Here is a 24,140-nt window from a genome sequence, read left to right on the forward strand (position 1 = left end):
ATATATATATATATATATATATATATATATATATATATATATATATATATATATATATATATATATATATATATATATATATATATATATATATATATATATATATATATAATAACAATGTATTTTTTATTTTTAGATCATTGAATTAGATCATTGAATTCCTTGCTCTAAGCGTCAACTTGAAATAGAGCAAATGAAAAATAGAAGCAGCAATAGAGATGTTCTGGTGTGGTCTTCTTTGCCGCCGATTGGTCTCTCACTCACACTGTCCTAACCTGAAGTGCACCTTTCATTATCCCGTGTTCCCACGTACGCTCGGCACGCCTCGCCACGCCACGCCACGCCACGTTGGGCACGCCCCCGCAAGCCAAGACATCCAACACGCCCCGTTCAGACAGCCCAGTACGCACAAGCGAGTCATCGTCCACGTAAGGGAGTCCAAGATGGACTTGGAGGCACAGGTAGGAATCGTTCTCAAAATATTACCATATTGATTTCTACCTAAAACGGAAAGATGGTTTCCAGTCAAGTGATGATTTCCACCTTGGAAAATTGATGATGACAGATAGCTGTGTAACTGGGTGCGGGGAAGGCCAAACTAAGCAAGACTGGCGAGCGAGACGGGCCTCCCGCTCAGACGTCTATCGGCGTCATTGGCCGTGGCCCCCTTCTTTTAGGAAAAGGCTTCAGATGAATCTTCTGCCCTTTGTTTCAACGGGACAAAGTTAAGGCTGTCCGGGGTTAGGGTTTTAACAAATCAAATATTGGGATAGAAACAAGTCAATGGGCTATTCAGATATTCAGAGTCAAGTTGAGTTTTTGCGCCCGTCCTCGCCGCACGGCCGGCTTTCTTATCCAATCCCGATGGGGGAGCCATCAGAGTCTCTCAAATGGACTCAAAGTGTCTGCGTGATTTTGCGCCCGAGGGGAAATTCCCGTACGCTGACGGAGGACAATTGGGCACGGCTCGCAATGCGGTGGAACCAGTCGGGACGGCAAACGGAGGCGCCGCCGCCGTCGCCGTCGCCGCGGGCTTTTCCGGTTGGGTGGGATGGCTCCGTCCACGGCCTGGTTGATGACAATAATATGGCTCGCAGCTGGAGGAGATCGCCTCGTCGGCCAAGTTCGGAGACCTGATCGAGTTCTCCTACCCCATCGGCTACTCGCACTGGGGCGTGTACGACGACGACGGTCACGTGATACACTTTGCCGTGGCGGGTGAGTGGGAAAAAGAGAAAAGGGAAAACGAGATGGCAGCCACTCGGAGCGACGCACTTTGAACTTTTGGCACTTTTTTTTGGAACTCTCTGCGTCAGAGGAAGGCCACTTGATGAACAACATCCGCACCTCCATCCAATCGGTGTTCCCCCTGGTGGGCGACGTGCTGCTGGGCTTGACGCGCATCCGGCGGGTGCCGCTGTCCGAGGTGACCGTCCCCAAAGGCGTCCACGTGCTGATCAGCAACAACCGCCACTCTTTCCCGGCCTCCTCGCCCCGGGAGATGCGGCGGCGGCGCGACGCCCTGGAGGACGAGGAGCTGGCCTACAACCTCTTCTGGTTGAACTGCGAGCACTTTGCCACTTACGTGCGCTACGGGAAGGCCGTCTGCAACCAGGTGCGTCCCGTCTGCCCGCCGCCAAAGTGGCGTGGTGACCCACCCGCCACCTGTCTTTCCCAGATTCCCACCAGGTCCAAAAACCAGGAGACCGAGTCAGCCACCGACGTCTTCCGGGCCATCGTGGACGCCAAAGGCGGCGGCGGCGGCGGAGAGCGGGAGGGGGAGGCGTCCTAGCCCCGTTGCAAATCCGCACTTTTCCCGGATGAGATGGCGGGCCGACACCGTGGCCGCTTTTGCTTTTCCAAAGCGGACGGCCTTCCGCTCTGCGTCTATCGCGTGGAAAGGCTCGCTGGCTCAACGCCTGCGCTTGGCTTCCACTTCCATTTGGTCACTTCCTGTGGATTTGGTGTGCACTTGTGATCTGCTTCCTGTTCGTCTGGGAGCCATTCTTTTCATTTCTCTTTTTCATTATTTTTTTTGGGGACATTTCCGGCAAAATAAAAGCCAAAAATGACGCATGTTTGCGTGAAAACGGTTCACTGCTTAATTTGGTTGCTTGAAATCAAATGCTCATCAGCCGCCACACTTGAGAAGCCGTTAGAACCCTCCAAATGTCATGGTTTTGCGCTCGGGTGAGGTGAAATTCTCCCAACGGGCTCCTTTTACACTCGTCAAAAATCCAGCAAGGTCACTTTGATTGTTATAAAACTTTATTGAGGGGAAAATGATGGGAAGAGGCCACCTCAAGTCACTGGAGACTGAGCTTCCCATGAGAACGCTAAAAGCTCCTGGCAATCGAGCGCCAATCCCGCACGGTCCAGTCGACGGCTCTGCCACGTCACACGCACGAACGCACGCCACGTGGGCGGGCCACGTCAGTCAGGAGAAGGGGAGGTCCCAACGCTGCGTGGGCGCGCCCGGCTCGCACGGCCCGATGAGCAGCGTGCGAGAGGCGTCCGGCCCGTCCAGCGCCATGGCCGAGTCCAGGCAGAAGCGAGACGCCACGTGCTCCAGGTGGGTGCCCGACTTCTGCCAGCGCTGAGGACGGAGGACGTGTGGGGAGGAGGAAGGAGGATGGAGAAAAGAAAAAAACAACAGGTCACTTCACGGGTGGGTGGGCAGAGTCATTCAAATAAAAAAAAAATGCTTTCAGGCACAAGCGCTCGCCACGTTTAGCTGCCACCCCCTTAGCACCCGTTCCTCTGTGACCCCCCCCCAATAGGGTGATTTATGACTCGTCGGATGACTTTCCGCTACGGGGCCTTCCGGGACCGGGTCCAGGTGACCGCTGGTCCTCGTAATGACGTACTGTCCGTGCGTGAGCGAGCGAGCCTATGCGTGAAGGGTGAGTAAGCCAGAGAAAGCAGGTGTGAAGGAGAAGCCATTTTCTAAATCAAAAGCTCATTTTGGAAGGACTTGGGAATTCTCTTTTTTCCTCCAAACTCATATTTTGTTTTCTTTCTCAGACGGTGGAAGCCTTCGCTCCACTTGTTTTGGTGGCATCATCACTACTAAAGCCGTGGTTGCCAATAAAATAGGGACGACGACGACGACTATGATCACTGCCAGATCCCACGGAAGAACGACAAAGAGTCCAGCCGTGGACGAGAGAATAGAGTGAGAAATACCGCCCCCTCCCCCCCATCTAAACCCCGACCAGTCGTTCCGTACCTGCTTGGCGTCTCGGAGGTCGCAGGGCAGCAGCAGGACGGGCGACGCCGGGAAGGTGGCCACCACCGACAGGCACTTGTCGCCGTCCGGGCGCTGGCGGATCTGACGCCCTGCCGTGTAGCTCCACTCCTGAGGCGGAACAGACGACAGATTGGGTGGAACCCAGGAGGGTGGCGGGGGGCCCCCAAACGCAGTCCCACCTGGGGGCGGGCCAGCTCGGCGCACGGCGCCAACGCCGGGACGGGCCCAGACTCCAAGCAGTTGCGCCTCTGGCGGATGGACCCCCGCTGCCAGTCCGAGTCGTCTGGGATCCTGAAAGGAAGAGAAAAAAAAATAAAGGGAAAACTCCCGTGTTTTGAAAAAGAACAATCACGTTGCAAAAAAATTGTATGAAAGAACGGCAACGCATTCACGGCTGACGCCCGGCGGCCAAGAAAAAGATGGAAACGCTACTCACTTGAGTTGCGGGTAGACGTTTTCCAGGTACCACTTGAAGGGTTTGCACTGGAGGCGACGTCGGAGGGCCACGCGTCCTCCGATGCTGTCGGACAAAAAAAAAATGTAATTGCCGCCGCCGCCGCCGCCGCCGATAAACGTTGACATTTAAAGGTCCGTCCTTTATCTGTCCACTCAGTCTCCGTCGGAAAGACTTACTCTCCGTAGGATTTGCCTCGCGCCGCCGGGCGAGCCGAGTAGTAGAAGAGGCGGAAGTCATCCATCCAAACCTCGGCCGTGCGTCGCGTGTTCCTCCACCACACACAAACACAAAGGCTTTTAGTCAAAGGGTGGACGTCCTACTTTGTTGCCAGGGCGACGTGCCGCGCCCGCCGCCGTTGGCTCAAGCGCATTCACTCATTTCACACAAGTTCAACACGTTTCCGCACTTAATGTAGGTGTTGGCGTTTCCCTCGGGGAAGACGTAGGGGTGCTTCTTGCGGAAGACGTGACCCACGCGGCTGCACGGGACGATCTCCAAGCTGCCGCCGCACTGCCACACTCGGAAGGAGATCTCTAAAAGGTGATGGGGACAAAGACGGCTTTTTTTTTAAATCCATGGCGGCGGCAAGTGAGCCTTTTTTTCTTCTTCTTCTCCTCCACACTCACCAAAGTTCTCCCCACCCCAAATGTCCATGGCCGTGTCGTACTTGCCCAGGCGCTCGAACCACCGGGCGTCCACGGCAAAGAGGCCGCCGGCCACGATGGGCGTCCTGTCGCGGGTGGGCGGGGACAAACGTACGTCAGCGTAGGGCCCTGTGCTTTGTTTTTTCTTTTTTTTGCCATCGTCCTACTTGATGGGGAGCGTGGGATCGGTGCGACTCGCCCTCTCCTGGGGCGAGAGCCCTTCCCACTTGAAATGAAGACTCCAGTCAAAACCTAAAAAAAAAGAGGGGGTGGAGGGGCTTGAAATGGGCCGGAGCGTGGCTCCGTCGGACTCTGGCTACCTCCTCGCAGGTCGGCCGAGGCGGCCACGTAGGCAAACGTGTCCATGTCGATGATGTCGATGACGGGGCTCACCACCCGGGTGGGGTCCTGTGGGAGGGGGGGGGGGGGGTGTTATGGGGTGATCGGGAGACGGCACAACAACAAATAATACAAATCAATGGAAATACAGTTTTTTTTTTTTTTTGGTCCAAAACAGGGCACTGCATAGTCAGCAGGCACCGACGTCCTTTCATTTGGATTTTTTTCTTCTCTCTCTCTCTCTCTCTCTCTTTCCCCTGCAGTACGGCAACTGCCTTTCCAATGTCAAGCCGCGGGCGCCGGCGTTAACCTTTTAACGAGCTCCCCCGGCGAGGCTCGTTTGCTTTCCGAAGCGGCCACAGATAAAAGCCAGCTGCGAGTGGCGGCGGCGGCTTTAAAAGGCGCCTGGCGTGGCGAGCGCCACCATTAGCGAGCGCAATAACAGCAGCCGGCAGGTGGGCCGGTCGCGGACCGTTAGCCGGCCTCAGCGTGGACCATTCTTTTGGGAATACAAAAAGGCTGCTCTTTTGACGCCAAAAACACGTTCCAATCGTTATTACTGGGGCTGGATCACAGTGGGTGAGAGAGAGAGAGAGCGCTTTTTGGTGGAGGGGACACTTTGAGTGCCATCCACTGATTGCACTGGCAGCATTAGCATGGATGGAGGTAGGAAAAGCGGCACCCGATACAACTAGTTTGAGCCTTGGCCATAATAGTTAGTTAGAGTGGACTTATTGACCTGTTTGATCCTGCGAAGGAGGGGAGGCAGCCAGTCCTTGTTGACCTCGCAGTGACTGTCCAGGAAGGCCAGGACTTGGGCGCCCGCCGCCGCGTCCGCTCCGCCCACTCTGGAGCGGATCAGACCTGTGTTAAGCCGAGAGTAGAAAAAAAAAAAAAGAAAAAAAAGAAAGGGTCTTTTTTAAAAGGCGTAATCTCTGTAAATGAGCTCGTTAGGCAAGTTGGCTTTCACCACCTCCTCCTACTCCCCCCCCCCAGAGCTAAACGTTGCGATCAATATTCGCTGACACGCAAGTCAGTGACATTGTGGCGCAGGCAATTTCAAATCCCATTTCATCCTCAATAAGGCTTTATTTTCTGGATGGGCGGCCACGCCGACACAGACCAGGCAAAGGAGGGGCCATGAGGGGCCATGAGGGGCCATGCGGGGCCCGGCGGGGCCTGGCGGGGCCTGGCGGGGCCTGGCGGGGCCGGCCGCTTCACGGCCACGGACCCTCGTTGGCTATCCGCGGCCGTTAAAAAGACGAGAAGTGGTCCTAAAGGCTAAACGAGTCTAACGGAGCAATCGTCCGCAATTGTCCAGCGGCACGGGGCGACACTCCCGCAGACAAAGTTCATTTCCAGACGGCCGCTTATGGACTTTTTCAATGATATTTTTCAAGATTTCAATAGATTCCAATTGCCCGGGGTAAAAAAAATTGCATTTTTTTTCCCTAGACGCTAGGTTAAGCCGTTGTCGGCTCTTTTGCGCCCGCTTAATCCGGCACGCCGTCACGTCGCTTTTGGGTATTGGCGTCATGGCCATTCTATTTTTACCAGCGTGAAAGTGGATTTGGCGGCGTGGAGAAGCCAGACGCAGAAAAGCCACGGGAAAACCAGCTACAAAAAAAAAAGAAAAAGAAAATAGCGCCTAAAATCTGACAGGAAGTGAGGCTGAAAATAGCAGCAAGCCACACCCAAATTCCCCGGTATAAATGGAGTTGTCCAATTGAATCGGACCTACCTTCTCTCTTGTTGTTGCGGAGGCATTTGACTTTGGGCAGTTTGGTGAGCAGCTGACAGTCGCTCTCTGAAACAAAGCAAATAGGAGCCAGTCAAGAGTCAGACGGCGGGCGAGGCCTTTCGGTGGCCATCGTGTCAGCGTCTCCCGGCGGGGGTGCCGGCGCTCACCGTCGTCGCTGAAGTCGTCCACCAGAATGATCTGGTGGATGAGGCCCACGGGAGTTCGGTTCAATACGCTGAAAAACAACAACAACAAGAAAACACCTTGGAAAAGAAATATCGGGCCAGATTTCCTTTGCCGTCATTTCCCGTGGAGCTCAGCAAATTTCACCAAACTTTCTCAAGTGCAAGTGCTTTTAAAGCTTTTTTTTTAAAAAAATAATCCTTTTAATCTTTTAATTTTTTCACTTTAGTAACGGTGGTCTGAGAGAAAAAGATAAAAGCCTCCTCGTCTTGTTCCCATTTAAAGCTCGGGGGTCGCTCGGGGAGGGGGGGTGCCGAAGCCACGGCTTCCTTTTGTCCCCGGGGGGGGGCCCCCTCTCGTCGATATTTAATCGAGGCGCGATCTGACAATCCCCGCTTTGGTCGGCCAACAAAGCCCAAACCGACGTTTTTCGCTGGCTGACGTTTTCCAGACAAATCTCGATCTTGGCCGGCGTCAAAGCGTTCCTTTGGATTTGTGGGTGCTTTTTCTTTGGGGGGCGTGGGGGGGGGGCATTATTTTCGCACCAATGAATCCCAGCCATCAGATAAAAAAAAGATAAGCAAGCAATCTTGCGCACTGTGTCAGCAGAGGCTTCTTCATATAAGTGCCACTTGCTCATTTTTTTGGATGACAAACATTGAAAAAGAAATGCACATTTGTCTACGCTGGCAGGTAACTTTGGCTCAAAAAGGGGGGGGGGGCCTTTAAATAGCCCCCCCCCCCACCCCTTTGCCCGCGTTAAAGATTTTCAGCAAGTCAGCAAGAAGCTTCTTGGCAATCTATACACCATCTTTCTCTCTCCAAAGCACACCCCCCCCTTTTACTCCCCCATTTACTCCCCATTTACTCCCCCCCCTCTCTCTTTCTCTCTCTCTCTCTCTCATTTTGATGCTATCAGCAGCCTGGCTGGAGTTCAGCTCATTAGAAGAGCCGGTGGGCGAGCGTGACGCCGCCGCCACCACCATGGCGCAGGACATTTGGTGGGCTCGTGCACGGCAGACCCCCTCAAACCCCCCCCCCCCCCCACTGGCCTTCTTAAAGGTCTGCGCTTTTCAAGCAATTAAAAGACAATCTGTCTCCCCGGGATCGGCCGCTAGCATCCGCCCACTTTGCCATCGTTTTGCGGGAGGGCCAAGGAGGAAGGGGGCCAGGGGGGGGGGGCTTCAGGAAGGGCGGGGTCACACTCGCTCCCTCGCTCGGGAGGCGCCACTATTTTGCCGCCTTTTATTTTTAGCCAGCCACTTGCCTCCCGCAGATTTATTCCGGGGGATCTTTCCTCATTATTTTATCTCGGGATGTGCCATTTGCATCATTTCGACCACTTGTCCGTTCACAAACAATCTCGTCTTGGCAAACTGAAATGTGGCTATTATCTGGGCACATCTTTGAAATACTAACATGCATCTTTTCCCTTTTTAAATGACAACATTATAAAGTTGACAGGAAGACTTTTTGTTTGTTCTTAACAAGGGGGCGTGGCATACCTCCTGACGGTGCGAAGCAGGGCGGAGCGCGCCTCGTTGTGAAAGGTGATGACGATGGACGCCGGCGGAAGGTCGGCGGCGGAGTCGTGGTCGCGCCAAGCCGCGCACCTGCGGGAGCACACAGAATAAAATGCTTGAATAAAAAGGCGCAAAGGCATTCTTCTTCTTCTTCTTCTTCTTCCTCCAAAAGTGTCACGCGTGTGCTCACGCTGCAGAACATGAATTATAAATGTGCAGCCAGCTCATTAAAATACAACAATGTGCTGGGGGAGAGAAGAAAAAAAAAAGGCAGAAAAATCAAGCTGGCTGGCAAGCAGCCTTTCTCTCTCTCTCTCTCTCTGTGTCTCTCTGAATTGATTTTTTCTTCTCCTGCCAGAAAAGAAAAGATGCAGGCCCGATATTTGCAAACAAAGCCATCTTCTTTCAGGCAGGCTTTCACATCCAAAATCCCAACAGGAAGTGAGCTACAATTGTCAAAAAAAAAATCGACAGAAATCAATCAAGTGGGAGTGACCCTGAAAAATGAAAAAAAAAAATGTCTACAGGAAGGAGTTGATTGTCTTACGGGAATCAGCCGACTTTACGGATGTTTTTTTTTTTCGTTAAATATTTACTTGCATATAAATGAGGAAAAGGTAGAGCCGTTGGGAAGACGCCTGGCGCTAATTCATTGGTTTGGAATTTGGAAGCAAATCCATCCCTCAAACGCAAAACAAATCCAAGAAATAAATCCACCTTGTAACAAGAGAAATAAACACGGCCTGCCCCGCAGGACTTTTGGCGGCCCGTCGCTATGACGACCACCAGCACCAGCACCACGACTGCGGCGCACCGATGGCGCCTGCCGCTTCGTTCCTCTCCAAAACAAGAGCCGGCCGTGAAATGTTGTCTCTGCCACGACTCTGTGCAAACGCGCCCGATGGGCTGTTTCTACTGTCCTGTCCCAACACGGTGGTCACCTAGCCTACTGGCACCAAAGCTCTTTTCCCGCCAGCGACTGCGCAAATCCATTTGGCAAAAAAGCTCCACCTGCGGCCGTGACGGGCTGCAGCGGCAACTTTCATCCCAAGCACCTCGGAGAATAAAAATAGTAAGTCCATCACTCTCTAACGAGACACCGCCGCCGTTGGCGCTCCCCAAACGGATGGTCTCCGCGGTGGAAGAAGCATCGACAAAACGGGAAAGGAAAGGGGAAAAAAAAATGTCTGAATTCCCCCTTTGGCTTCCTCCGTCCGGTTACGGCCGGCGCTCCAACCACGCGCGGCCCAATTATCCACGGCTTCTGTTTTCCGTCCGGTGGCCTCGGGGAGCTCGTTAGAGAGGCCGTGTCGTCGATTAGGTCCGCCGCGTCTTCTTAAGCGGGAAATAATGAGCGGATCGATAAACCAGATGAAATGTGTAAAAAGACAATCAGGAAGGCTTTCCCCTCTTTTAAACTTCAAAGTCAAAGGTTTGCCCGGCCGGCCAGCCAGTGGCATCCACGGGGCCAGACGGGGCCAGACGGGGCCAGACGGGGCCGGATCGGAAACCCCCGCCAGACCGGGCCAGCCGACGTGGTTTGACACGCCGCCGGCTCTGCTTTATTTGGCTGCTTATTTATTCATGGGCTACAGTGTGTCGCGCTGAAAATTTCCATTTAGACAAGCTAGCTTGACTTTGTTTGTCTTGTTAGCGGCAACGGCGCACATCAATTAAACAAGCTTTTTCTTCTTTTCTTTTTTTTTGTCCTTTTCGAGCGGGCTGCCGTCGGTCGGCCTTTCATTATTTGACCAATTCAATCAAATGGTCATCTTAAATTTCTGTGAACAATGGGGATGACCAATAAGACCAAATATTTCAAATTGTGATGACATTTCACGGCTATAAAGGGGCAAGAATAGATACCTATGTTTTTCTTTGAAAAAACAATTGGATAAATCCTGACAAACGTGCGGTAAAATAAGAAATATGGTTCCAAAGGCACTGAAAAGCACGGCACAAAATGGCGGCTCCTCTCTTGCCCTCCATTAAAAAAGAAAGAAAGTGGCCCATCCGAGGGGAAACAAACAAAAGCCACGACGAGGCGGACGTTTTCACGTGGTTATCTGCTCATCAGCCGCGCCGCGTGGCAGACAAATGAAAGGTGGCGCGCGCCACGACAATGACGAAGGAGCGCGAGGGAGGCGGCACGCTTCATTTCCCGTGGCCACAACAACATGGAGGAAAATAGGCCCTCTTTTTCACCACTGGAATTTTTAACTCGAAAATGACTTTTTTTCTTTTTTTTGCTGGGTCGACTGCAGATTTGTGCGCCTTTTTAACGCCGGCGTCCTCATTAAGTCCGATTTTTTCGGATCGGGATGGGCCGCCGGGACGCCTCTAACGGCGGCGGAAGTCTATGGGGACGGGGGCCAAAGGTCGGCGCGCTCCTTATCTGCCCACCGCAACCGCCCGCTCGCTAGCTAGCTTATCTCGGCCAGAGAGAGGATTTGCGCCTTTCCTCCCGGCAATTTCACAACACGCCGTTTTTTTTTTTTTTGAAAAGCAAAAAGAAGGAGGAGGCACTCACCCGCGGTGTCGCGTGTCGCCCAGTGCTCGGTTGCTGGGGACGCGCTCGCTCTGGCGCTGGTTGAAGGCGTAGAGCGCGTAGGGGTCGTCGCCGGGCCGCCAGCGCCGGGCGCTCAGGTAGGCGCGCTCGTCGAATCCGTCCAGCAGCTCGTCCCACTCCGGCTCAGAAATCTGACCAAAAAAAAAAAAATGGGAGTGAGGACAAGAAAATGATTGAACAGCTGGGCTAATTAATGAGCCGTGTCAACCAGGCTAGCTAGCTAGCGCCAGCCAGCCACGCAGACGCCGTTGGCCCATTTGCGAGGAGGAGGAGGCTTTAAAATTGCTGTCCGCCCAATGCAGTGTGTACCCGGACGTAGCCCGCTCCATCTTAGTTACCGGCCCACGTTGCCGAGTGAGCGGGGCGTAAATCGATGGCCGCCGACGGGAATGGACAACCGCAACAACTTCTGCTCCCAGAGGTCCGTCTCCCAGCGCCATTTTGTGTCTTTGTTACAATACATCGTTTTGGTTTGAGGGAATACCAGTGCGGTAAAGAAAATGGCTAAGTTGACAATCACTTTCTTGTTAACTTCCATGACATTACATTCTAGGGTGCATTTCTGGCCGTTGAACATCCCATTCTTCCAATTTGGAAGAGAAAAAAAAATGAACCCGAAAGCAGATGACGTGAAGATAACATGAACATTGGTAAAACGGGCCAAATAATGGAGAACGGACGCGTCAGGGCTTATTAACGTCACGCTGGGCCGGACTGGGCCGGCCGGCCGACTGCTGCCGACGTTGTTGCCTATTCGGCCGCCACCTCCTCGCTCTGACTTTGGGAACAGCTGGAAGGCCAGTGAGCGAGCCAGCGTCACAACAACAAGAATAAGAAGCTCATTTACGCTGCTCATGCTGACACACGCGCAAGCGTTTGGACATTTGTTTTCCCTCCCAAAGGGACAAAGTGAAGCTTCTCTTAGCTTCGGGTTGGGGACACCAATTCCACCAAGGCAAGGAAGCATTGGGATTGGGGCTCAAAGTGGAAACAGGCCATAGTCAAAAGTCCAAATGATTGAAATGGGACATTTCTGGGACAAGCCATTCGAAGAATCTACCTTGATCTCAATCCACCTTGAAATAAAGATCACGGTCAACGGAGGGGGCACATTCCAGCCATCTTTTCTGCCACTTTGGACGTCTAGCGTGATCAAGATCGGGGAGGGATGGAGTTTTGCCAAGTGTCAAAAGCGCCAGCCATCGTGTCGTGCCGGCAAAGTGGCGGGAAAAGTGTGGCGGGTGACACGGGCAGGTGCGCGCACGCCAGCGAGTCTCACCTGGTCTCGGCGGGCGGACGTCCCTCCGTCGGGCGCTCTCCCGAGCTCGGGCGGCTTCCTCCGGCCCAGCGCCAGCAGGTAGACCACAGCCCCCAGCCACAGCAGCGCCGCCGCCGTGGCCGCCGCCGCCACGCGCCGACACGCGCACTTCATTCCCGGCCGCCGGAGGAGCGGCGGGAGCCCCCCGCAGAGCCGGCCGAGCCCGTCACCGGGCGGCGCCGTCGCCTCCGGCGCGGAATCATTCTGTGGAGGAGAGAGATGTGGCGGGGAGAGCCGCCGGCCCGACAAATGAGCCAGCCGCCCGGCCGGCCAGTCAGCGAGGGAGAGAGAGAGGGAGGGAGGCAGGCAGAGCTCGGGCACGCATCGTCCGCCCCCCCGCCGCTGGAAACGGCGTGCTCGCGCAAGGGCGCTCGTCTGCTTGTGAGCGCCACCTGCTGATACCGAGCAAACAAAGCATCGTTAGAAGAAGAAAAAATACATGCATTTCGACTTTGGCCACTCCCCTTTTGACAACAACAAACAAACGTGTCAATTGGTGGAAGGTTTTTGGCACAAATCAAACTCACTGACATCCATCTATTTGAAGCGGGCGTGTACTTACCACCGTCATCACACCTGACATCTTTGCACATTGCTTTTCCTTCCATTTGGAATTTGCTTGCTCCCATTGTCGGACTTGAACCTTTTTGGGCTACCGTTAAGACTTCCCATCCATCGGGACCGGTCCAAATGCAGACGGCGTAGTAACTAGAGTAACTAGACAAATTGGAGGAAAGCCATGCGATGGGCCAAACGGCCGAATCCCACGCTTTCAAATGCTTCAATGGAGGCCAGCACAAGAGATTTGCCTCTGCTGCCCCCTTGTGCTCGCTATAGGGAAGAAAGAAAACATTCTCCCCACCTTAGTGAGGCCAAGGAAGCTCCGTCACCGAGCCCTCCCTCCCAGTCCAAATGGATTGGACGTCTAGCGCCACCCGGGGCAGCGAATGACAACAGTCAAGTGGGCATCCTTTTATCCACTTTATTTCCTCGTCAGAAAACAGATGACAAAAAGGAAGAAAAAAAAGAGGACAATGATTTCTTTTTTCGTAATACATTGCAACGATGCCACTCTATTATGCTAGGCCGGCCGGCCGGTGTAAGTGAGAACTCAAACTCGCTCGATACAAGGTTAAATCATTTCTTGCTTGAAAAAAAAAGAAAGAAAAAAAAAAGATACATCATATTTTCTTTCAGCTCTCGTCAGCACTCCGAAGGGCCCGAAGGGCAGGGGTTGGGCCACCTCCCACTCGGCGCCGTAGGTCAGCGCGCGACAAAGTCCCCCCCCCCCTGGTCTTTGAGTGCCGGCTTTTGAGTCGGCGACATGGCTAATGGATTGGCGCCGGCCAATGGGGTGGGTCGGCAAGTGGTGGAAATCCAAGCGTTTGGCCAAGCCACCCGTGGCAACGAGGCCGGGTATTTTTGGCAAAACACAATTTGGACAAAAATCGGGTCCAGCCACAGACCGACGCGCCTCCCGCCGATTACCATCGGGAAGGCCCACGTCGACGGGGGAGGGAATTACGGGGGTGGCGGGATTTCCTAAAAATACAAACGACGGCCGCAAAAACAAAAGCGGGACAAAAACAATAAATTAAGAAGCCTCGGAGGTCAAGTGATTGCTCGTGGGGTACTCGCTCTCGCGCTGGTCTTTCCGTCACGATAGAAAAGAAGAAAAAACTCAACAAAAAAAACAAAAACTCTAAGCGCTGCGTGAGAGGAGGAAGATCGGGGGTTGGGGGGGGGGGCGTTCTGTCAGAGTCCACGCGAGCGCAAGTCCGGCTCGCGACGTGTCCAGATGGGGAGTGCCCGGAAGGCCAGAGTTCCAGGGGAGAGGGAACGACGACGACGACAGAGGCCACCGCCACCACCAGAGTCCAAAACGGTGGGCAAATAAACCCCACCCCACCCCTCTCCTCCCGGCTCCTTCCTGGGCCGGCATCAGGAGCACTCCTCGCCGATGCGCTGGCACGAGCGGCCTACCTTGCGCTCCAGCTTGACCATCTTGAGGACGGCCTCCTCGCGCCCGCGTCCCAGGTGGTCGAAGAGGCAGTGGTGTTGCTCGGGGAGCCGGTGCAGCATGCAGAACACGTAGCCTGTGTGGGACGGCACGCCACCTCCGTTACTTTCAAGATAGTAAAACACGCACGGCACGTGTCCGTGCTCGGACATCCTCAAATAGTAACATTTAGGCCGAATGCCAGGCCGCCCAAACGCCCCCCCCGTGTACTGACCGCAACGGCAGGAGCCCAGTTCCTGCTGCACCAGCTCCAGTTTGCTTTGGCAGCTGAAGCAGCGCCGGCGATTTTTCTGCTTGGGCGTGCCGCCGTTGTTGCCACCGCCGCCGCCGTCGTCGTCTTCCTCCTCCTCCTCTTCTTCCTCTTCGCCACCGCCTTCCCCGTCTTTGGCTTCGGCCCTCGGCCGCTTCTCCGGCGTGGCCCCGCTCTCCAAAGTGGAGGCTGCCGACCAGACGGGGATTTGAGCCCGTGCCGGCCGGTCCAGTCCGTCGGCGGAGGACCGGGCGGGCTCCACGACCTCACCTGATTCCGGGGGACGTTTGGTGGGCGTGCGCGTCGTACCCGACGGCGCCGCCGCCGCAAGCGGGAGATGACGTGCCTTTGCGGCGCGCTCGGCCGGCCCGCCGGGGCGCCGGTCCTCGGCGGAGACGCCAAAGAGCGGCGAGGGCTCCTCGTCGGCCGGCTTTTCGGGGCTCGCGGGTACGGCCGGACCCTCGGCGGCGTCGGCCGGCGGCTCGCCGGCGAAGGCGGCCGACGGGCTAGCGCTCTTAGACGGGCGATCGTCAACCGCTGGCTTCTTCTGGATATCTGCGGCGGTGACACGGCACAAGTGGAAATGGGAAAGGGCGTCTTTTCAGTGAACAAAGAAAATAACATCAAGGAGGGGGTCCACTCAAAAAGGTTTTGGTAGCCAAGGAATCATCAGGAGCATTTGAGTCACTTACCGGCAAAACACTTGGAACATAAATTCATGGTCTTGCTGGACCTGCGGACACACAGAAAAGGAAAATGTAACACGAGAAAGTTGGAGACTACTTGCACATTTGAAATAGCAACTCCCTTATTCATTCACAATACTTTTATGTCATTAGACATTTATTTGAGCAAGAAGTACCATTTTAACCGCTACTGAAATTCCATTTGAGCCTTGGAGTGCACTCATTTGGACTCATGCCCTCCCCACCGATTTGAAAGTCTAGCACCGTCCATCAAAACTTGAGCTAACACTTTTTCTTTTTCAGCAATAAACCCCTCCAAAAAATCTAGATATTCAAAAATAAAACACCGTTTCTTCATTTGGGGCGACAGGTGATGGTTTAAGATAAAAAGTCAGATCCTTAAACTGCGTCTCAATGACACCTGGTCAATAATGACGTGTGCTTCAAGCGACCGAGTGCCTCGACGTGCTGCCGCTTGATGACGTAGCACGGACCGCGAATCACATCCGGTATGCAATATCTATATAGTCATATTGTGTACATGCCATTCAACGTCAGCCGTCAAAAAGCAGTGAAATGGTGGGCCGCTGGTGTCCGTAGCTCCAACATACAGTGCAAATGATACATAAACGGGACGCTTTTGGGGAGCAGCAACAGGGTTAGCTTAAAAGGGAACCTGCTGCTGTCTATAAATCACCCTCGACGTTGGCACGTCACCCCTTAAATGTCTTCCAACGCGACGGGACGGTGCCCGAAAAAGTCCCCCGCGAGCCTCCGGGCGTCAAGTTGTCCAACTTCCGACATTGGTCCACTTCCCTACAAAAGAGGGGCTTTTATTTCTTGGCCAACTTGATCCCAACCCCCCACCCTCGGCCTGCTCCACGGAACAACAACAATGGGCTTTTCCTGAAGGCTCGCTCCCTCTCATCCGCCCTCGTCGTGTCGCCTTTCGTCTCTTTTCGGGACCGGCGCAGGGGAATAAAAGAGACTTACCCCCAAAAGCCACAGGGACAGCGGGGAGGGAGGCCGGGCGGCTTGCTTCTCTCGCTGGTGTCGCCCATGGCGGCCGGCCGTGGGAGGCTACGCGAGGCTGGGGATGAGTCCGGGGCCTGCTCAAGCGATGGAAAAATGGAAAAAAATAAAAATAAAATAAAATGGGCGACGAGACGAGAACAAACTGCCCCCGCCTCGTTAAACGGCCCTTCAGAAATTGAGAAAAGGCTCAAAAAGAAAATAATGGCAGGTTCGACGAGACAAAACGGCTCAAGTTGAACAGAGGCACTCAACGCAATCAGCTGGACGTGTGGACGCGCGAAGACGCGACCAAACGAGAGAGAGAAGAGGGGGGACCGCGATTAGGTAGCCGTCGGGCGAGGACTCGCGCTTTTTCCGTCGAGGGGCTCAAATGCGATTTAAAGAGACGTTCCTGCAGTGGGAGGATGTTAGCCGGACGAGATGATAAGCGTCCTCTAGCAGGCGGGGGGTTACAGCACCCACCCCCCCTGCGTACGTACGTCGGTGGTGTCAACCGAGTAGGGCCCGGAAACGCGTTCTTCAGTATGGGCAAAAAAAATAAAGGCGGAGACGAAAGGCGTTCGTTGGTTGTCTTGCCTCCACTGCAAATGAATCCGACACCGTCATTGGAACTTAATGCACTACCAAAAAAACAAAAAAAAAAAAACATTTCTTTAGCCCTCAAAGAACACAAAAAAACAGAACATGACTTTTATTTTTTTAATATAAGACCATATATTTGACTTTTTTTCTCAAACAAAACATGAAAAAGTACATCGATTTTTTTTTTCAATCTGAAGTCTCTCAAATTGGACAGTGATGCAAGCCAGTTAGTGAAAACAACAAAACAAGTTGAAAGCAAACATCTTTTTCAATTTCATCAACGGCATCCCTTCAACTTGCTTGCATTGCACTCATACCATTGGCTATTTCCGCGTCGTGGGAGTGAATGAAATGTGCTGCCACCCCTTCGCTTCAAATGGTTTGGATGTCCCTTTACCACAGATGATCCCATTAGCGACAAAGCGCACTTTGGCCAAAGGAAGAGCAAGTTGTATTTTTAACGCGCCCACCACATTAACCATCCTATCTGTGTGGCGGCATACGACCAAGCCTTTCAATTTGCGGCGCCGGGCCATCGGCCGCCGCACACGTTCGTCGTCGTCGTCTCGGGAAGGGCCGCGTGGGCGAGGTCGACCCATTTTGGAAACGAAGACTGGCAAAGGACACGTGGGTGGACGACCACCGGATGCTTTCAGTGCCACGGACACTAGCGTCGGTCGGCGCAACCTTTCCGGAGCTCCGTCCAGAGATTCCAGTTCGATAAAGTGCCAGATAGCGGCCGCTCCTCCTCCCGTCGTTACTATAGGCGGCCACTCGTCGCTTTCTTCTTCTTCGCCGGGCGTCAAAAAAAGTGTTCCAAAAATAGTCACCGGCTCTCTTCAAAATAGATCCCGTTGGACCCGTCTACAAAAACCTATCAAACGACTCGGGAAGACCGAAGGAAGGGAGGGAGGTAGGGAGGGAGGGACGGAGGGGTGTTGTGCAAAAGAAAAAAAAAGGGGGACGTCCCTCCCCCCCTTCAACGGCGGTTGCCCGGCGACAACGCCACCGAAGACGCGTCGGAGGGCAACAGACCATGCCCGCGTGGCGGCCGCTGCGGTCGCGGCGGCTGCGAGGACGGGGCGGCCGGATCCGAGGCGTCCGGCCCGCCGTCCGAGCCCGACGGGGCGGGACACTCAAAGTGGACGCAGTGGAAGACCTGCAGGGAGCCCGGCCCGGGGTGGGGGGGGGGGGGGGGGGGGGAGGTTGAGGAACGTCGGCGAGCGGGGAACGGCGGCGGTCGGCGAACGGCGTCGGCGGCCGGCAGCCCACCTCGTTGGCCGTGTTGTGAGTGCCCACGATGCGGATGAAGGAGGCCGGCTGCTTGTCGAATTTCACCGTCTGCCACGACCTGCGCCAGCCAAACAACATCCAGCAGCAGTCAGTCGGCGGGCGTCCTTCCCAACTACTCTGGCAAAAGGAGCGAGAGTGGGACGAGGGGCTCTCTCACCGACACGTGACCCGGGTGCGGTCCGCCACCTTGGTCCAAAGCTGCTGGTTGGTGGACACCTCCACGTAGTAACTGTACGAGCGCTCGTCGCAGTCCCACAGAAGAAGTCTGCGCAAAACGTCTGGTGGATTCCAGGCCCGACCGAGCCGACGGGGGGGGGGGGGGGGGGGGGATTGAACCCACGCCGGCGCCAATCACCTCAGCGATCCCACGCAGTAGGGCTGGGCCAGCTGCACGACGATGGCCCCCGAACCCAGCTGGTGGCAGGTGTAGCCCGAGTCCCAGTCGTAGTTGCGCGTGTCGCCGTTGAGCAAGGCGTTGCGGCTGCGGCTCACGCCCTCGATGACGCTGGCGCAGGCGGCCACCGTGGCCACGTTGTCCGACGGCACTGCGCGTGCGGGGGACGTTCAGGGGGGGGCGGTCAGGGGGGGCGCGCCGGCCGGCGGGACGGCTCGCCCTTTGCGTGGACTCACCCACGAGACCTTGCTCCAGCGTGAAGGCCCGGTTGGTGAACATGCACTCAAAGGCCACCAGGTGGAAGACTTTATTGACCGTGTTGTGCGTTCCCACGATGCGGACGTACCTGTAGTGAGTGGTAGGGCAAAAAAAAAAAAAAAAAAAAAGGAACCTTTTTAAAAAGGCGGCGCAACGCGGGCGCCTCGACGTGGGCCAGCTCACCTGCACACTCGGGGCTCAAAGTAGAGGTTCTGCCAGGATCGACAGAGATACTTGGAGTGGTCCACCACGCGCACCCAGTCCAGCTCGTCCATGGAGACCTCCACGTAGTAGGAGTAGGAGCTGGCACGGTCAACAAACATTCATCGCCCTTCCCAATCCGGTCGCTCCAACCTATTTTGTGGGCGGCGGCGGCAGCGGCGGCGGGCGCCCCCTACCGACTGTCCCTGTCCCAGAGCAGCAGGCGCACGTGATTGACGATGGCGGGTTGTCCCAATTTGACCTGGAGGCCGGCGCTCCCGTCCTCCTCGATGGGGTGCCGGGAGAAGCCGTGGTCCAGGTCGTAGTTCTGCGTGTCGCCGTCCAGCAGCGCCGACTTGAGCTCGCCCTTCACCACCTGGGCGCCGTGCTTCATGGTGGCCATGTTCTCCTCGGGGACTGAAAGGACAGAGGTCAACGGAGGCGCGGGGGGGGGGGGGTTGGGCGTGGCCGGCCGTGGCCTGCCGGGGCGGCCGGTCCCCACCCAGCACGCCGCGGAAGTTGAGGTCCATGTTGCGGCTCTCCGAGCGCAGCTTGATGGCGTCCAGCAGCTGGTCGGGGCTGAGCAGGCCCGTGGGCCGCACCACGTTCAGCATCTCCGTCAGCGTCATGAGCGGCAGGCGAACGGCCGCCATCACCTCCCTCGTCTCCTCCTGGTCCACGGCGCCGCCCCTCCGGCACCAGCGGCACAGCGCCTGGAAGATCTCGCGCTCGCCGGCGGCGAAGGAGTCGCGCCGCACCGCCGTCAACAGCGCCGTCTGCCGGCAAAAGCGCCTTTGGCGTCGGCCGGGGAAGGAGAAGCGGCGAGCACCCACCTTGGAGAGCGCCAGGAAGCCGTCGGAGGCCAGGACGTCGGGCGCCCGCTGGTCCATGTAGCGGCAGCAGGCGGCGCCCAGCGCCTCCAGCGAGTAGAGGCTGGCCACGTCGAAGACCAGGCAGACGTTGTCGGTGCGCAGCACGGTGCGCAGGAAGTCGGAGGTGGAGTCCTCCAGCTCCTGCAGCCCGTAGCGGTGGGCCAGGCCCAGGAAGTCCAGCAGCACCTCCTCGCGGGCCGAGCTCAGGCTGGCTCGCCCCGTGTGCAGGTAGCGCAGCAGCATGGAGAAGGCTTCGGCCCGGGTGTCCTCCAAGCTCACCTCCGCCTGGGGCCGAGACTCCTTCATGCCGCCGTACAGCAGCGCCCTGCCGCGTTCGGATGGGGTTCCAAGTCTGAGCCCGGAACGACGGCGGGCGGGCGGGCCGGCGGGCGGGAGGGTATGCGCCCGGCCGGGCAAGCGCACGCCTCACTTACCTGAAGTAGTGACAGCGCGCGGCCAAGATGACGCGGTGCGCCGGGAAGCGCTTGCCCTCCACCAGGAAGGTGACGTCGCTGTACTCCTCGCCCAGCGCCAGCGCGCCCAGTTGCTCCGACAGCAGGTGGACGTGGTCGATCTCCGACACCGAGGCCGGCGGCCGCAGGGAGTGGCTGTTGCTCATGCCGCCTGCCCACAACAAAAGCCGGGGATTTGCACCCTTTCTCTTTGGCGCTCTTAGTATATATGGTACACCACTAGTACTACTTGTGCTAGTTTTGGTTACTGCGGACATTGTGCTGTATCCTCCTGGTGTTTCCGAGTCATTCAAACGTCAATATGTGGGAGGGGGGGTCAAAGGGAAAATCCCAGGTTTGTTGTTGCCCCTTTTGAGCCAAATTCCTTTTGAACGCAGTCGCGGCTATTTGGTATTCCTCAGAGAAACGACGTACAAATGTCAAATCCGACTTGTGGTGGATAGGAGCAGAGCAAAAAGCAATGGGAGACTTTGACGATGCCCTCCTGTCTTTTTAGTCTGGTCGCTCGGACATTTGAAAGCCGGACGACGACATTGTTTGGGGCCAATTTCCGCTACTTATCGCGCTTTCGACTCACCGACAAACTCGCAGACCAAATGTTCACGTCCTCAAAATGTTTCCGAAGATGGAGAAGCGTGCGAAAAATGTTTGCAGTTCCTTGAAGTTGAAAGGAAAAGCCTCCGAACATTGAGCGGGGCTAACATCTCAGCGAAGGCTGCGGGAAGCGTATCCGGGTCAAGCTTAGTGGTTTCCGGTTCAACTCAGCTCAGCCCACTCCTTTGATTTTTCCCCATTACAACTCATTTAGGCGTAATAGTTGCTCTTTTCATTGAAAAAGATTTAGACTACTTGCGTTGATTTTTAACGCGCCATTGTGTTCTTTCTTCATTTAACATGCGAATTTATGGAGGGCCATAAAAAATATGTTGCCATTTGTCTCATTTACAGGAGGCTAACTCAAGACCTAGGGGTCAGCTTTAGATCGCCCCCAACTGGACTGTGGTGTGAACTTTTTAATCACTTCATAAAAAAAAAAATCTGTCTGTTTAAAAAAATATGCTAATAAAATCCAAATAATGATAATGAATGAATTCATTCAATTTCTGTTCCCCTTATCCTCATAAATGTCTGGGAGCACTGGAGCTGGCTAGAAACTTCCCCGCGTCCCTGAGGTTTAATTACGCCGCTGCGGTGACTCGCTTCATTCTTCGTTATCGTCACGGACGGCGCCCCAAGTGTTTTTGAGCCCAGGCCGCAATTAGCGTGGGCGTGTCCCAACGTGTCCTTCTTTATGTCGAAATTGAAAGAAAGCACTTTTGTATTTTCCTATTGTTAGCTAGACCAAGGGTGGCAAACCCGGGTTGGTTTGTGGGCCACAATAACATCTACTCGAATTTCATGGGGGTCAGACCATTTTTTTAGATATAATATTTAGATTTTTTTTTTTATGATAAGAACTGGGCCACCAGTTTGACAAGTGTGTCTTGGGGGATGCAAAATTTTCCTTCAAGTGTCCTATGCTTCAATTTCTTCGAGGTGCTCTCTCACTCATCAATGGTCAAAAGTTTGCACTTAGGTGCCCCATGTTTGAAATAGGTCATTGAAAAAAGTCTTGAGCTGGCTGCTTTGTGTTTTCCAAGTCATAGCTGTTGAATCAACGGGGGTCGGGTCGGGGTGGGTGGGGTCAGTTTTTTGCTCAAACCAGTGACCGAGCTGAGCAACTTTCAAGCCACGGGGGTTGGGCTGCGACGAGCAGCTGACGCCGATCCACTGATTGCACTCGCAGCACACTTAGTATTGCGCAAAGCTTCTCTCTGTGAAAGCCTACACTTTGTGTAATAGTTTGACATTAAAGCCTAGTCTGATGGGATGCTACACCTTTTTATCAAATCAAAAACATTTGTTGTCATCATACACAGCTGCGTATATAACAAAATGGGTGAAATTTCATTTGACAAAGGTGCTCTTAAATGAGTCCAAATGGTCAAAAGTTTGCATTTTGATGGCCCACATTTGAAATGGGTAAAAAAAAAAGTCTTGAATTGGCTCTTGACAGTTGATACCAGGTTGGGTTGGCAGAAGCAAATACATAGGTGAAAAAGTTGAATGGATGGGGGTTGGGCAGCTGTGGGAGGGGAGGGGGGAGCTTCTGGTTGGAATCATCCCGCAGCGACCAAACTGATTGTCAAACTTGAAGGAGCGGGGGTTGGGTCAACGTGGGAGGGGGAGGGGAGGGGGAAGCTTTCTGCTCAAGCCTTCGTCCAGAAGCGAGCAAGCTGACTGACTAACTTGAAGGTGTGGGTGGGGGTTGGGCTGCGAGACAAGCAGCTCACTTAGTATTGTGGAAAGTTTTGCTCTTTACAAGTCGAAACCAAAGCACTGACTTTTGGCCTTTTTATTGTTTGCTCAGCCCTGTTAAGTAAATGCCTAGTCCAATGGGGATATTACCTTTTCCTTCATATGTCCAATGCTTACATTTCTTTGAGGCACTCACTCTTTCTTCGATGGTCAAAAGTTTGCAATTTGAAGGCCCATGTTTGAGATAGGTCCCAAAAAAAGTCTTGAATTGGCTCTTGACAGTTAATACCAGGTAGGGGTGGCAAAGGCACATACATGGGTTAAAAAAGTTGAATCAACGGGGGTAGGATTTGGTGTGGGGGAGGGGTGTGGGGGCAGCTTTTCCTTCTAAGCATCCAGAAGCGAGCGAGCGAGTTGAGCTGACTGATAAACTTGAAGGTGTGGGTGGGGGTTGGGCCGAAACAAGCAGCTGATGTCAATTCAGTTCATGCAGTGGCAGCACACTTAGTATTGTGGAAAGATTTCCTCTTTACAAGTTGAAACCAAATCACTCACTTTTGGCCCTTTTTGACTTTGCCCAGCCCTGTTAAATAAATGCCTAGTCTTAGGGGATGTCACATCTTCCCCCATATGTCCAATGCTTCAATTTCTTCGAGGCACTCTCTTCCCAGAAAGAGTCTTGAATTGGCTGAATGGACGGGGGTTGGGCAGCTGTGGGAGGGGAGGGGGGGTACCTTTTGCCTCGATTCATCCCACAGCGATTGAGCTGACTGACCAACTTGAAGCAGTGGGGGTTGGGCCAACGTGGGAGGGGGAGGGGAGGGGAAAGCTTTCTGCTCAAGCCTTCGTCCAGAAGCGAGCGAGCTGACTGACAAACTTGAAGGAGCGGGGGTTGGGCTGTGAGACAAGCAACTGATGGCAATCCACTGATTGAAGTCACAGGACACTTAGTATTGCAGAAAGTTTTGCTCTTTAGAAATTGAAACCAAAACACTCACATTAGGCCTTTCTTTTTTTTTTTTTTTTTTTGCCCAGCCCGGTTAAATAAAAGGCCCTTGTTCGAGGATGCTACGTCTTCTTTCAAATGTCCAGTTTTGGTCAACAAATGAGCAATATTTGGAAACATTGGATGTGATTCCCACTGATAAAACTTTGACGACCACGACAATGGCGACAGGCGGTGGTTTTAAATGAAAAGATTTTCAGACGGTGCCGACGCTTCCAAAAGGAAAAGGGATGGACTTGAACGGGCGACATGGCAAGCTGCTCTAAAATCTTTCTTTGTAAACTCACCGACGACGGACATGCGCTTGCGAACGTTGCCCAAGTCCAAAATCGCCAAAAGTGGGTCAAGCGGCATCTGCTTGAGTGGGTCGTCAGTCTTTTTGGACAGGAAGAGAGGGGACATTTTGGACAACTTTTCTTTCAGGTTAGAAAAGGAAAGCGCAGCACGTACAAAATACACTGGCAAATGGGTCAAAAAAGATAACAAGATAATAGTGACAGGAATAGGAAAGGGCGCACGCTCACCGCCTCGGCCGCTCGCCAAAAGCCGCCAAATGGAGGAGTCGCCCGTGTTCTTCTTGTTCAAAAACGGGAAGCGGGCGGGCATCACAGTCCGGTCCAGCTCCCGCCGTAGAGCCACCAAGAAATCTTTTCACCCGGACTGCCGTTGAGGGCCCGCTGACGCGATTATCATTTTTGCCGTTAATGTTGATGTCGGTGGCCATTAGATTGATGGCGCGGCTCTTAGA

General features: G+C 54.3%; 4 protein-coding genes across 6 annotated transcripts; 1 reads left to right on the top strand and 3 right to left on the bottom strand.

Moving 5' to 3' along the window:
- Positions 1 to 334: 334 nt before the first annotated feature.
- LOC144211267 (phospholipase A and acyltransferase 2-like) lies at positions 335 to 2,093 on the top strand. The gene is made up of 4 exons (XM_077738364.1): positions 335 to 461; positions 1,098 to 1,218; positions 1,317 to 1,615; positions 1,679 to 2,093. Exons 1-4 carry the CDS (start codon positions 444 to 446, stop codon positions 1,790 to 1,792), a joined length of 552 nt encoding a protein of 183 aa, XP_077594490.1. The 5' UTR covers positions 335 to 443; the 3' UTR covers positions 1,793 to 2,093.
- A 166-nt stretch (positions 2,094 to 2,259) lies between these two features.
- On the bottom strand, positions 2,260 to 12,414 carry galnt14 (UDP-N-acetyl-alpha-D-galactosamine:polypeptide N-acetylgalactosaminyltransferase 14 (GalNAc-T14)). Its single transcript, XM_077738158.1, has 15 exons — positions 11,986 to 12,414; positions 10,668 to 10,837; positions 8,120 to 8,227; positions 6,599 to 6,666; positions 6,432 to 6,497; positions 5,430 to 5,554; positions 4,672 to 4,759; positions 4,519 to 4,603; positions 4,334 to 4,437; positions 4,114 to 4,240; positions 3,884 to 3,976; positions 3,687 to 3,770; positions 3,430 to 3,541; positions 3,230 to 3,358; positions 2,260 to 2,596 (listed from the first exon to the last, which is right to left on the bottom strand). The coding sequence occupies exons 1-15, from the start codon at positions 12,136 to 12,138 to the stop codon at positions 2,438 to 2,440; spliced, it is 1,671 nt and encodes a 556-aa protein (XP_077594284.1). The 5' UTR covers positions 12,139 to 12,414; the 3' UTR covers positions 2,260 to 2,437.
- An 826-nt stretch (positions 12,415 to 13,240) lies between these two features.
- On the bottom strand, positions 13,241 to 16,529 carry LOC144211206 (AN1-type zinc finger protein 3 homolog). 3 transcript variants are annotated; one of them, XM_077738240.1, is made up of 5 exons: positions 15,974 to 16,529; positions 14,987 to 15,027; positions 14,565 to 14,849; positions 14,259 to 14,483; positions 13,241 to 14,120 (listed from the first exon to the last, which is right to left on the bottom strand). In XM_077738240.1, the coding sequence occupies exons 1-5, from the start codon at positions 16,039 to 16,041 to the stop codon at positions 13,966 to 13,968; spliced, it is 774 nt and encodes a 257-aa protein (XP_077594366.1). In that variant the 5' UTR covers positions 16,042 to 16,529; the 3' UTR covers positions 13,241 to 13,965. The 3 variants fall into 3 exon arrangements, with proteins under 3 accessions (XP_077594366.1, XP_077594377.1, XP_077594385.1); XM_077738251.1 differs by lacking the exon at positions 15,974 to 16,529 and adding an exon at positions 15,328 to 15,687; XM_077738259.1 differs by lacking the exon at positions 15,974 to 16,529 and adding an exon at positions 15,157 to 15,318.
- A 171-nt stretch (positions 16,530 to 16,700) lies between these two features.
- btbd9 (BTB (POZ) domain containing 9) lies at positions 16,701 to 21,164 on the bottom strand. Its single transcript, XM_077738147.1, has 11 exons — positions 20,666 to 21,164; positions 20,050 to 20,239; positions 19,577 to 19,940; positions 19,246 to 19,519; positions 18,941 to 19,160; positions 18,726 to 18,845; positions 18,521 to 18,630; positions 18,246 to 18,435; positions 18,048 to 18,155; positions 17,870 to 17,948; positions 16,701 to 17,756 (listed from the first exon to the last, which is right to left on the bottom strand). The coding sequence occupies exons 2-11, from the start codon at positions 20,232 to 20,234 to the stop codon at positions 17,577 to 17,579; spliced, it is 1,830 nt and encodes a 609-aa protein (XP_077594273.1). The 5' UTR covers positions 20,235 to 20,239; positions 20,666 to 21,164; the 3' UTR covers positions 16,701 to 17,576.
- Between the last annotated feature and the right edge of the window lie 2,976 nt (positions 21,165 to 24,140).

Source organism: Stigmatopora nigra, chromosome 2 (assembly GCF_051989575.1).
Source record: "Stigmatopora nigra isolate UIUO_SnigA chromosome 2, RoL_Snig_1.1, whole genome shotgun sequence".
NCBI classification, from domain to species: domain Eukaryota; kingdom Metazoa; phylum Chordata; class Actinopteri; order Syngnathiformes; family Syngnathidae; genus Stigmatopora; species Stigmatopora nigra.